Source organism: Anabas testudineus, chromosome 8, assembly GCF_900324465.2.
Source record: "Anabas testudineus chromosome 8, fAnaTes1.2, whole genome shotgun sequence".
Lineage (NCBI taxonomy): Eukaryota > Metazoa > Chordata > Actinopteri > Anabantiformes > Anabantidae > Anabas > Anabas testudineus.
The window spans coordinates 15,203,006-15,215,564 of NC_046617.1; the positions used below are offsets into that span (position 1 = coordinate 15,203,006).

The 12,559-nt window shown below is 39.5% G+C and overlaps 2 protein-coding genes across 4 annotated transcripts in view; one reads left to right on the forward strand and one right to left on the reverse strand.

Moving 5' to 3' along the window:
* Positions 1-12,559, forward strand: part of LOC113168925 (septin-9-like) — a 70,286-nt gene that overhangs the window by 22,711 nt on the left and 35,016 nt on the right. For all 3 annotated transcript variants that reach the window (XM_026370040.1, XM_026370198.1, XM_026370121.1), the window contains one exon: positions 2,439-3,194. In XM_026370040.1, coding sequence (XP_026225825.1) covers positions 2,439-3,194 — 756 coding nt within the window. The remainder of the gene's footprint in view (positions 1-2,438; positions 3,195-12,559) is intronic.
* Positions 7,080-11,545, reverse strand: LOC113169703. The gene is made up of 3 exons (XM_026371360.1): positions 10,428-11,545; positions 9,224-10,040; positions 7,080-9,186 (listed from the first exon to the last, which is right to left on the reverse strand). Exons 2-3 carry the CDS (start codon positions 10,034-10,036, stop codon positions 8,560-8,562), a joined length of 1,440 nt encoding a protein of 479 aa, XP_026227145.1. The 5' UTR covers positions 10,037-10,040; positions 10,428-11,545; the 3' UTR covers positions 7,080-8,559.

Consider the following 12,559-nt stretch of genomic DNA (forward strand, 5'->3'; position numbering starts at 1 on the left):
GTCTGCGGCACTTAGAAAATGCTCTTGCTGCTTACTTTAATTGCCCAGGCTCTTTCCATTTAAAGACAAGTATCACACAGTTATTGCCTGTGAAGTTCATTAAAGCTAAAGTGCAAGCAGTGAATTTGCTGTTTCACTTGTGGTGCTCGTTCTCTACTCGCTGACAAAAAATCCTACTGTAGATATTTCAAGCTTTAATCACTGCACCCAGTGTAACCTCAGTGTAACCTTAAGTGCAGATCTCTCAGCCTTAAAGAGGAACATGCAGCTCACTGAGAACTCTTACATTATTACATGTGACCACAAAATATTCCTTTTACATTCAAAAGGCAAAATTGCAATACAATGGGTTGTACAGATAGTTGTTGTATGTGACATGTTTAGTAGCTAAACAAAACCGATGGGAAATGTTCAGTTTCTGTTGAAACTAGTGTATGAATTTGATGATTATGAGATTATGGGATTGCTTACCTGGAATTTCAGAGCCATAGTCACACTGAAGGTTAGTAAATATTTAACAGCAAGTGATGCCGAAAAGGACTGACCCTATATTTTGTATGTTTCATAATACAGGTTTACTCAAGAAAATTGTAATCCTACTGTTACAAGTGCCCAGATAAACCTGTATTTCACATTGGTGTCAGTGAATACTGCGATCTATTAGCTGCTTCTCAGTACATCCTCTAATATGAGACAAAAAATTGCTCTAACATAGCAAGGATGTAAAAACAGTTAGTTCCAGGAAGAGGGTATTCTCCCATGCTGGTGCTTGGCTCGTCAACCTTGAAGGAAGCCAGAAGCCTGTGCAGGCTTGGGTGTTTATCTGGGACAGGGTATGTATTGCTCCAAGACTTGTAGTTTCTCCAGCCTCTGGGTTTAGATGAGGTGAGCCAGGCGTCACCCTCACATCTGACATTAATCTTACAATGACCATAGAAAAAGGATTTATCAAACAGCTAGAAACAAAAGGCTGGCGGTGGATTTAATAATACAATTAATTTACATTTGTAGGTCGAATTAATTTTAAAAAGTATTTTTTCAAATAATTTTTGTTTTTCAAATATAGACTTTTGTTAGGACACACAGTTTCTTATTAAGTTATGGATCAAGTATGATTTGTTTGTGTGTAAGTGCAGGAAGTACAATCATGTAGCGGTCACGTGATCAATTAGCCTGTGGGGAGGCGTGGTCAGTCATGTCAACAGGTGTGTCAGGACTAGAAAGGTAGGCTCATATATCAAGGAGACGTCGTTGGTGTAATTTTAGAATATTTTTCGCCAGATGATTACGTCTTTCTGCTCTTCCGGTGGTAGATGTGTATATTGGTAAACCATAAGAGGTCAGGGTAAAGAAATTTATTTCTCAGAGTGGGTTAGCAATTAAAAACATCATGCTATCAGGATATGTGAAGCGCGTCAAATCTGGTAAGACTGGCAAGTCCTCTCAGGATTATTTTGGGCGATTTAATGGCTACTGCAACGTGTACAATTATTTCAACCGCAACTTTCATTGACATAATTGCCAGTGAGCCTGTACTTACAGTGCTTGTGTGTGATGCTCATTGTGGTGCAGACTAATTAACTGCGGTCAAACACACCGCCCCTGAGATTGGAGTGCGCCACTACTCTAACCTTTGTGGTAACACTAACTACACAGAGTGAGTTAAAGGAAGAGTTAGCGACTTTATCCTGTTTGATTTCTAACAAAAGCCGTATGGAAATGTTACCAGCAGAAAGCTGAATGAGTAGTGAAGGAGCACGCTATCAATTATTAATTAATTATTAATCAATTATTAGTCGGATTTAGCGAGTTTAACACAGGAATACACATCGACGACGTCCGGTTTTCAAAATAAGAGATCTGTGCAGGACCGTATACAGTCAATGAGCAGGACACATTAAAATCAAGAAGTAGAAAATATAGTCTAGTATAGTATTGAAATTAAATAAAACTCGTTTTAAAGAAAGGTATGTGGGCTTAATTTGTTGTTGAAGTTGTATGTTCTTCTTATATATAAAAAAACAAACTATACAAAGCATCCCACTGTTTCTATTTCTGAAGTGAGGGCAAAAAAGCGTGTTTAATGTGTAATTTTAGAGTATTTCCTAAAGAAAATGTCCACATTTTTGCCTGGAAATGGCAAAAATGTCAGATAAAAACAAATCTATAAGTGCATAATACCTGACGGGGACCTTTTCTATTCCAGGGCATTCAGACTTCAAGCACACACATAAATCAAGCTCTGCTGTTTTATTTTGGAGAATTTTGTAGCTTTTGTGGCTCTTACTAATATTACCATCCCACTGTAAATCAAATGTATACCAATAGCCTACCTGAAATAAGTTAAAGATGCCTAGCCCCGGTTTTGTTAAGGCATCTGTATGGACTAAGAGAATCTTCTGTTTCTTGTCTAACCAAAAATGTTCTGTGTTTTCCAGCACTAAAACGGTCATTTGAGGTGGAGGAGACGGATACATCAACAAACCCCTCGCCCCTGTCTCGACGCACCACCAACCCCCTCCGCTCATCCACCTCATCCACATCCAGCCAGCGGAGCTACGACCTGAGCTCCCGCAACTCTGACTACTCCTCTTCCAGATCTTCCCCTTCCGAGTCCTCCAATCCACGTTCTCCAAAGTCTGGCATGAGGCGTATCGAGTTATCAGGGGGTCGGAATCCTGACTTGGCCTCTTCCCGTCGCACAGAAATTTCCATTGAGGTCTCCTCTAAGCAGATCGACAACTCGCCTAGTGCTGGCATTGCCCGCTTTGGCCTCAAACGACCTGAGGTCAGCCTGAGCAGTCGGAGTTCCTCCTTGGAAAGCTCCTCCAACTCCATCTCTAGCTCCACAAGCAGGCGGGCAGAGCTCAGCATGACAAGATCCCACGAGCCCCCTGCCCCTCCCAGGAGGATGGATGCCCAGCTCTCATCAGCCCCAGTCTCTAGGATCCCTGAGCCACCTCAGAGAAGAGCAGAGCCCCCATCTCCCAGCCTCAGCCCAATTGATGGTGTATCCAGGAGGCCAGAGATGCCCACCTTCAGACAGCCGGATGGTTTGGTGCCAGGCAGTGCAATGGAGAACAACAATCACCTGCCACCTGCACCTAGTGCTCCGTTGCCTTCCTTGACAGATACCCGGGTGGAAACAGTGCAGTCACCTGTCACAGAGGTGCCCACAACCCGACCAACAGACAGTGAGTACCTTCTCAGTGCATCATGCGTTTAAAAACAATTCCTGTAAAATACAAGAAAAAGTCATGATATTGTTCGCAGTTACCTAGTTTTCTGCATAAATGTGTTATGCATAAACCTACAGAGTGATGGTGGAAAAAGCTATGCTATAAGCTAAGTTTGTAGCTATACATTATACCTGCACTAGTGGCCCAGTCAGACCCCAGACTTAAACCCAACAGAGATGCTGTTGAATGACCTTAAGGGAGTTGCTCACACCAGATGTTCAGAGAATGTCCAAGATCATGGCTGAGTTGAAGCAGTTCTGTAGGAAAGACTGGTCCAATATTCCTCCTGGAGGCTGTGCCGGCCTAATCCAGAGCTACAGGAAGTCCTTGCTTGAGGTTATTGCTGCCAAAGGTGGTTCAACCAGTTATAAAAACACGACTGCTGTTGCTTTATCCACCTTCGCTTTGTTTCAGTAATAAGACTGTTTTTCAGTCAGTATAGAAATGTTGTGTTTGTAGATATTTGTGACTATTTGTGAGGATCAGGTATCATTTTAGGACCAAATTGTGCAGAAAAACAGGAAATTGCAAACAGTGCCATTTCATTTTAGTTGTACTTGTTGAAGTGAACTGCTCATGGAGATATTTTAGCCATGCAGTCTGTTTGTTTTTGATTAAAATGCTACTTGACTGTTTTTGGTGATTTGATTGTAAACAGTTTCAACATTGTTTCTAAATCCAATAAGTTGCAAAAGTTTGGCAGCAACTACACTGTGGTGAAATCATATCATTGCTTTACAGTGTCACTGCTCAGTTTCTCTTTTGAAACTGTTTATCTTGCAACATACTGCACAGCTTCATTGCAATTAAATGCATTTCTACCTTGATTCAAATGTTTCTCATTTGACATTGGATCATTTTAGTGATTTTTATTTTGAAGACTTAACTTTTTTAAGGCAGCCATTAAATAAGAGTAAAAACATTTTAGAGCACAAAGATGAGTCCATGTGAGCTTGTCAGTGTAGACTGATGATCTGCGAATGTAGGTCAGGGAGGGTGATGATGAGAATCCCAGTGTTGCTCCCAGGACAGCAGTTAAAGACAAGCATCTGGACAGCCCAGCTAATTTGAATCTGTCTCACTATAAAACTGTTTTTTGAAGCCTTTTCTCTTTTATTAAGTTAACCAGTTACTCCTACTTGGTGTTGTTTTTTAGCGTAAAGTGATTTTTGCTTTCCCACACATGTGGGATGATTCCAAACTCAAACTGCGATGTTTTTCTAGTAACTTTCACGATAACTACTGGTTTAACTGAGGTGAAACATCAAAAAATGTCCTATAACTGCGGTAAGGTGTTTCATAACAGTGAGTCATTGTTTTGTTGATCTAACTTTTCAAACTAACCAGACCAAATGTGGAAGAACACAACTCCTGAGTGTTATTCATGTACAGCAATTCAGTCATCCCACAGTAAAGCATTTATAATAATTACACGTTTACTCTTTTGTCCCACATCTAACAGAGAGAGGCGATGACAGGGTTGGTCAGTCTGTCCGTTCAGTATGTTGGTTCAGATGACCTCTCACCTAAAAGACCCAAATTCAGTTTTTGTACTTCCAAGAGTGTGACTCATATGTTGTAAACAAAGTTATCCCCAAAGACCTCGGTGCATGACAGGGCACCTCAAAAACTAATATATTGTGGCTATTCTTCCTTCTCCACGGATGTAACCTATTTAACCATGATCTTTGTTATAGCGACACCTTCAGGACATAACGTGTAAAGTTAAATGAACGCCTAGATTGTGTATTTATTTGAATCTTTACTGTGGATATAATGAATTTCAGCTTCTAGGGGCCATTAGCAGGGCATTTAATAATTATTGGTTTAGTAAACAGTAACAGCATCTTTTTGCTGTGTTAATTAATAACTGAGCTTGAATAAGGTTGTGTGCTTGGTCATGATTTCTTGATGTTGCTTCAAAATCTCAGTCTTTCTTTCGGGTTATTAATTATCTTGCTTCTTTGTCTGTTATGTTAGAAAAGCTCATATTTGTATTGGTATTCATCTGTGTGTGTGCGCTATCTGGAGACAGCTGTGCTCATGCATTGCTCTCACTGGTGGAGTAGTATTCAGGCGTAGGCGGCTGGGAGGTGATACATTCCAAATCTGGAGGTCATAAAACATTCTACATAAAAATAGAAAGCCTTCAATTTCCACTTTTATGCCGTGTGTTGCCTGCCTCTGTTTCACTTTAGCCACTGCACTTCCTTTGCAGACAAATGGGGATATAATTTAAATTCGGCCTCTTGCTGAAGAGAGCTTCTCTATAGTTTGGCACTTGTGAATCCGTGGGGGAATAAGCATGCAAGAAATCTGAAATGTGACCTTGTGTTGGTAGAACGGGGGTGAAAGTAAGGAAAGTAAGAGGGTTAAGTCTCAACTTCTGCCACATTTGGCTCAGATTACCACCTTCCCATTCAACTGTGCATGTGGAGGGAGGGAGGCCTTGCTAGAAAGAAGCTTGAGAAGAAGTGAGCAGATGGGAGGTGGAGAGAAAGAGAGAGGAGGGTTAGTGGGCAGAAGGAAAGAAGGGGGGGAAAAAATGGACAGACACAAAGTGTGTGAGTGTGATTTCCTGTAAAGTCTGTCTTTAGGGAGGAAAACTAAATGAGAAAAGTCTTCCTTTAACCTCCGGTCGAGTAAAACTAAACTAACAGGCAAACCACACTGCTTTGACGAAATGCCCAACACTACAGTTTACTTTCCATTTCCTCAACAAGTACACACAGCAGGGATTCAAGCAAATTCTTTAAGTATTTATTTCTACATAAATATTTTGTATTTTTTATGAACAGAAAACTGGGAATGTTTTACAATTTACTCCTGTTGCATCTTGTGTGAGCGCTGCTGGCATTAGGACACTGATGTTACAGTATGTGTTTCTCTATTCATGTGGGGATTTGTACATCTGTACTCATGTACATACTAGAATTCATTAAGTATCCCTTTCCCAGAGAACATGCTGATAAGCAGGAAGCTGTTTGTTTTAGTGGCAGCTGTTGTAAAATACAAGGTGCAGTAATGACACGCTCTGTTTCGGTTGAGTTGTCAGCTGTAACAGCAGCTGTATTCAGTTTTGTGGTTATTCAGCAGGATGTGATCTCATTCTTCCAGACAGACACGGACAATAATTGTACACAACTCATCTAAGTTCCCTGTCCATGCTCTGACCAGATCTGATTTTGTCCTGGCATTGTGATGCTGTGTCAGAGTTGGTTTAATATGTGGTAAAAGACACTTCCTTTTGGGGTTCATAAACTTTCCTAACAATAACTAAGAATGACTGGGTTTAGGAATGTGCATCCCATCCCCGTCTGACTTGTGAACCACCAGATGGAACTAAACGAACATGTTGTTTTTTTTAGTTTTTTTTTTATTATGTATTATCAGTTGTTTTTTCAGGCCAACATCAATGCATGCTTAGATAAGAAAAGTCTTATAGTTGGAGCTCAGCAAGGCAAGATGAGCAGAGTGAGGCATTTTGCATTTTATTTATTTTTTTAAGTACTTGCACAAACGTAGGTGAATACCTGTGTTGTATGTAATATTTCATGAAAGAACATTGAGTTTTGGGCTGTTGTCCAGACAAAACAAGCTGCTGTTAATGTTTTTATTTCACATTACAATTATGTAATTTATAAAACAAGCTCAATGATTAATCAGTAATAGTAAAGTATTGTACACAAAGTAATAAGAGAATAAAGGTTGGCAATGGAATAAACAAAACCAAATTAACAGATGTTGTTGTTTTGGTCCAGTGCTTGTTTCATTGCAGAGTTTCACTTGTAATAAATAACTAAATGTAGAAACACAGAAACAGACACAAGAACCCCCCTTTATGTTTAAGTTGCCTTGTTTTGCTCTGCTTTGTCCTGGATGTCTTGAGGAAAGAAGAGTCTGCTTCAGGACTGATTAACTTATGATCTGTTGGGTCTTGTGCTAACCTGCTGAATGCTGTCCTCGTTTCACCACATTAAAACGGTACTCATTGCTTTAACACAAACAAAAGCCTATTGATAAGCCTGCCTGAAGCCTTACCAGAGGCAATGACTTGTGAATGTCACATGAGCTGGAAATGAACTCTCCGATTAATCATTTCTCTGTTTTGCATTGCACGTACAAGCTTCTCCTTGACATAGATTTTCGGATACAAATGACTAAATGTAAATGTGAAAAGACAAACATTGACCTGTTGTTATGGACGTGTGCATGTTTAGTTTCTTTAACATTAAAATAAAAACACTGACAAGGGTTTAGCTGTTAAAGTATAGTTTTATAAAAAAAAAACATTACAGGAAGACTATAAAAATCACAAATAAAAAAAAAAAAACATTCAACAGTAACTCACTGTTAGGTTAGATATGCAAGAACAGTTTTTTTTTTTTTTTGCTGACATTGGCAACAATCACTTTGGCTTTGGTTAGATTAGATTCAACTTTATTGTCATTACACATGTAGAAGTACAAACAAAAATGAAGTTGGATAGATTATTACAGCAAGATTAGTTTATTTTATCTACAGCTTGTGTCAATAACAAGTGAACTATGACTAACAGTGCCTTGCACAGCTGAATAGGATGGTACATTATGCAGAACAGCAAATAATACTAGAACAGCACTTCAGTCCTACGTAAATAGAGTGAATCTGTGTAGTTTGTGTTTAGCGTTCGCTGGTGATAGGTTCATATGAGGATATAGGAGTTTTGCTCTGTGAGACTGCACTCACTGTTTCAAAATTAGCTTCAACCTAGTTTCTCATTTCTGTGGCATGTTTTCTTGTTATTTAAAACCCCGCTTTATAATCTTGGGTTATAATGCAGACAGACAGTTTTCCTAATTGATAAAATATACAGTGAACAATAACGTATTTAGATTTGTGCAGGGCACTTGTGTGTTTGTTTTGGTTTTAGACAGATTTTGGGCAGACTTTAAGTGGCATTGCTCTTCTTTCATTGAGCTGAAGCCCTTGTTATGTACATGTGCTCTTGTAAAATGCAGATAAAAAAATACAGCTGACACATGAGTTTTCCTTAAGCTGACCACAACCTCGTTATAAAGATTTAAATATAGTATATTTGCATCATGCTTACATAGGTAATGCAAAAATAATGGACCGGAGATGCCAACACGTGCTCTAGAAGAGAAGGCAGAGCACATAGAAAAATGACTTGATATTCTTTCATCTCTGCTGCTGTTTGATTTTGGTCTGTCAAAAGGTATTTGTTCAACAACAATAATACCTCCAAGTATCACAATGACATCTATAAAAAGCATTTCGTGTAAAAAGATTGTCTACTGTAGCTCCCGTGTAGTCTTCTTTACTTCCAGCTTGGAGTGCATGCTTTAACTAATTCATTCTTGTGTATGAATCGTGCTTGAACTCCTGGAGCAATTGCCATACCGGACCGATACTCATACATGTCATAATAATAATCTTGAAATTCATAACTTGGTTCGAATTTAGTTGCCCACTGCCACTGCCAAAATTCATAGTCACTTGTGGCTTTATTTGCAGAAGTGTAGAAACCAATCCAAGCCTTGTTGAATTCTGTCTTCCACTCTCTGAAAGACTTCTTCACATACAAGCGAGCACAGGCCTTACCATCTTTTACAAACAGTTGTAGTTTTGCATTGAAGCCCGTTATTTTTACTGCTTCCGGATTCTTGAACTCAGTACCTCTGCAGATCTCCTCTCCCACTCCTTTCCAGAAGCAGCACCGTATTCTCACTTTATGCAGCCGGGCCTGAAGGCCATCATTTAGCGGTACAGAGGTGTCATAACTGCCTGACCCTCTGTTTTCAATGCACTTATAAGTTCTGGCTTTCTGGCCCTCATTGTTCTCGAAAAGCACTACCATCACACCTTGTGTGAGACGATGTCTAGGAACATTGCTCCAACTAATTCTGGCTTTTCCATCTGTGGCAGTTGTTACCTCAAGTATTATCTGGTCACGCTGATCCTCAGCAAGTAGTGTTAAAAACCCCCAAACGGTCCATGTAATTTGTTCTGTCTTCTGGGATATTAATTACAAAATCTGGTTGTCTCTTTTGTCTTGCTCGACGTTCAGATCTTTTGTGTGTGTTGGAATACCTTTCTTGGATCACAATAAACAACAGTAGTCCAAGGGAAGCCAGGTCACCCCAAGTGTTTCTGATGTCCCGTAAATCTGAATCCTCAGCATTGCTTCCAAAGTCGTCCCTGAGATCGGACAGTGAGTTTCTTTGGTTGTGATCCACAGAAAACTCTCGGATTTGTCTTAAAAGATTTGTAGTGACCTGGTAGGTATGTTCTGGATCATATCTTGTCCCTTGTTGCTCAGAGGTCTCATAATGCTGTGTGAGATACACTTGGTCAATTCTCTGCCAAGCTGGACTTTGTGTGTTCTGCTGCCTAACTCTGAATATGATCCGGTCCCTGTTTCTTCCCACATACTCCCACCTTGGATGAACCACATAAGATGGAAGTTCCACAGAACTTTCTTGATTGAGGTTACCAACAGTATAGTACCGGTGTCCTTGAGGGAGGGGGTCCAACAGCCTCTCAAAGTTGCCATAATGATGCGAACCATAGTCTCTGTTGTTTGGGTCAAAGGTCAGCCATATGACATCATTATTGTCGATGCTAATGGTGTTGGCAAACCAGTGGAATAGAAGGAGACTGTGTTTTGGCACAGATTGGTCGAAGTTGATTTTCTTCAAATCATTGATTGAATTAAGTCTTTTTACAGCTGACACTGAGGTCAGGGCGAGGAACAGAGCCGCACAGCAAAGGGTGACTCTTCCAATCATCTTCATCACTCTGTGTAGGAGGTTAAAATATAAAATTTTTCATTTGTCCTGTACATTCTTATTCTATGTATGAATTATTACTCAAGGTGCGTCTTATTGTGAACTTGATTCTTTGCTGTAAGCAGATTGTACCAATAACATATCATTTACCTTACCAAAATACCCTCTGATCTATCAAAAAACAATTTGACTAATCAAAAAAAATACTATATCCTAGTCAGGACACAAGATTATGTTTATGATGCAACACTAAACTAAACTAAACTAAATCCATGCCAAATTAAATCTTTTCACCACCTCTGAATAATGTATATACACAGAAACCCAAGACTGTTGTGACATGCTTCAAATATTATGAAAGATTAATCTAAAAACTGTATAAAACAAGAGAGCTCACCTGTCTTAGTCGGTGGTTGTTAGGTCTCTGAGGTTTGTGTCTGTGTAAGAGTACCTCCCCTTAGCTTACTGTTTCCTTGTAAATGAAACTGTACAAAAAGTGTTACTAGGCCAGTGGTACAGGAAGCTTAGCAATACAGCTACATTTGGACACTTCCTTTCTCTATCTCTCTCTTTCTATATTCTGAAACCAGAATAAGAAATGAAAGTTAATACTCTATGGTTTTATTGTCTGCATTTGTGGTTTTGAGTGAAATGATTCTGTGCAAAGAGCAGCCTCCCTGTTAATTATCTAGGAATTTTATGAGCATGTTTAGGATGATAAGCAGCTCTTGCAAATTCATGTTTGACAGTGTGCTTTGAACCTCAGAGTTAGAAAAGCAAATATTTCTGTTAGAGCCTCTGTATTGCTCTGCATTTTTCACAGTTCAGTTTCAAATCACTGCACTTAGATGGTTTATTGCTTGTATCTTTATGTAGATTAGGTATTTAAACATTTTAAAAGTAAATGTAGCATTTCAGTATTTACTGTTGTTTTCATTTTACCTTGCTGTTATTCTTAGGGATTATATTCCTATAAATGTTCCGGAAAGTCCCTTTTACCTTGTTGGATAGTGTACAATGTGCACACATGCAAACATTTCAACATTTTAACCAGTTCTTGACCAGTCACGTAGAGGACAGCCCTGAATGTCCAGCTAAGATTTTGGAGAAAGATGTTGGGATAGCTGACGGACAACACTGTGAGAGAGACATGCAGACAGTTTTCCTCCTTTTCAAAGCTCAAACATTCTTAATTAATGAATACACAGTGAAAAGTTATTTAGATTTCTGCAGGGCACTTTTCATCCAGCTACAGTCTTTGTTTGCTTTGTCTGTTTTGGGATCTGCAGTTCAGTAGGTCATAGTGCCCATAGTGCCACAGTTAATAACAGAACTTCAAGACCAGCAAGCCCCAGGTGTTTCTAATGTAATTTAACTCAAAATCATCAGTGTTGCTTGCATACTGGTCTCTGAGAATTGTAACTGACCTCTGGTTGTCTCCCACAGAAAAGTCTCTTATTTCTCTCAAGAGGTTAAAAGTGATCTCATATGTATGTTGTGGATTGTACTTTGTTCCCTCAGTCAGTCGCCATCTTGTGTTTAACCTCCTGAAGTATTATTCGTGCCCTGTTCCCTCCCATATCTGCCCTTCTGTGGTGGACAACATAAAGTGGATTTGGGTTTTGGGATTTGAGGCGGAGTTGTCTTTATGGAGGTTTTGAACAGTGTAGCACTGGTATTTCTGACCTAGTGGGTCTAATAGCACCTCAAAGTTTTCCATGATGATGTGAGCAATAGTCTTCATTCTTTGGGTCAAAGGTCATCTATATGACGTCACTGAGAGTTGCAGCTGTGTTGGCAAACCAGTAGAGCAGCACAAGACTGCGCTTGGGCACAGATTGGCCAAAGCTGATTTCCTATAAATCATTGATTGAATTAAACCTTTTTACAGCTGACACCGCAGTCAGGGTGAGGAACAGAGCTACACAATACACTGTGACTCATCTTAACATCTTCACCATCCTGTATAAATATTTTAAAAGGTATTGCTCCATACTACCTATCTGGTATCTATATATTTCAAATGAGAGAGCTCACCTGAATTACCCTGCTGCTTGGTCTCTTTAGCTGAAGGCTTCCTCATAGCTGTAGATCGTAAAACAAGTATTGCAAGTGGCTACAGGAAGCTTGGTAATATGATGTTAAGATTACACTTGCACACGGCTTCCGTATAAACACAAGTGAAGCTAGTACTCATTCAGTGTTTTGTTCAATATGGCTGAGGTCCTACTGAAGCTACAGACCACAGAAGCTACAGCTACAGACCACAGTGCCAGTGGGCGACCTTACCTAGGGCTGGCTGAGTGAACAGTGCACTGGCCAGGAACCTTTATACACCAGCAGAGATATTCAATAAGTAACAATGCACAAATTCAAATTCACAGCACAATATTGGCTTACATTTAAAATCAAAGAATGTGTTAATCCAAAGTTGAAAGTGAAATACCCATAATCAAGTGAATGTGTTGTCAATCAGTGCTTGTTTTAAAATGTCTTGGGTGTTTAATAAGAAAATTCAGTAACACAAAA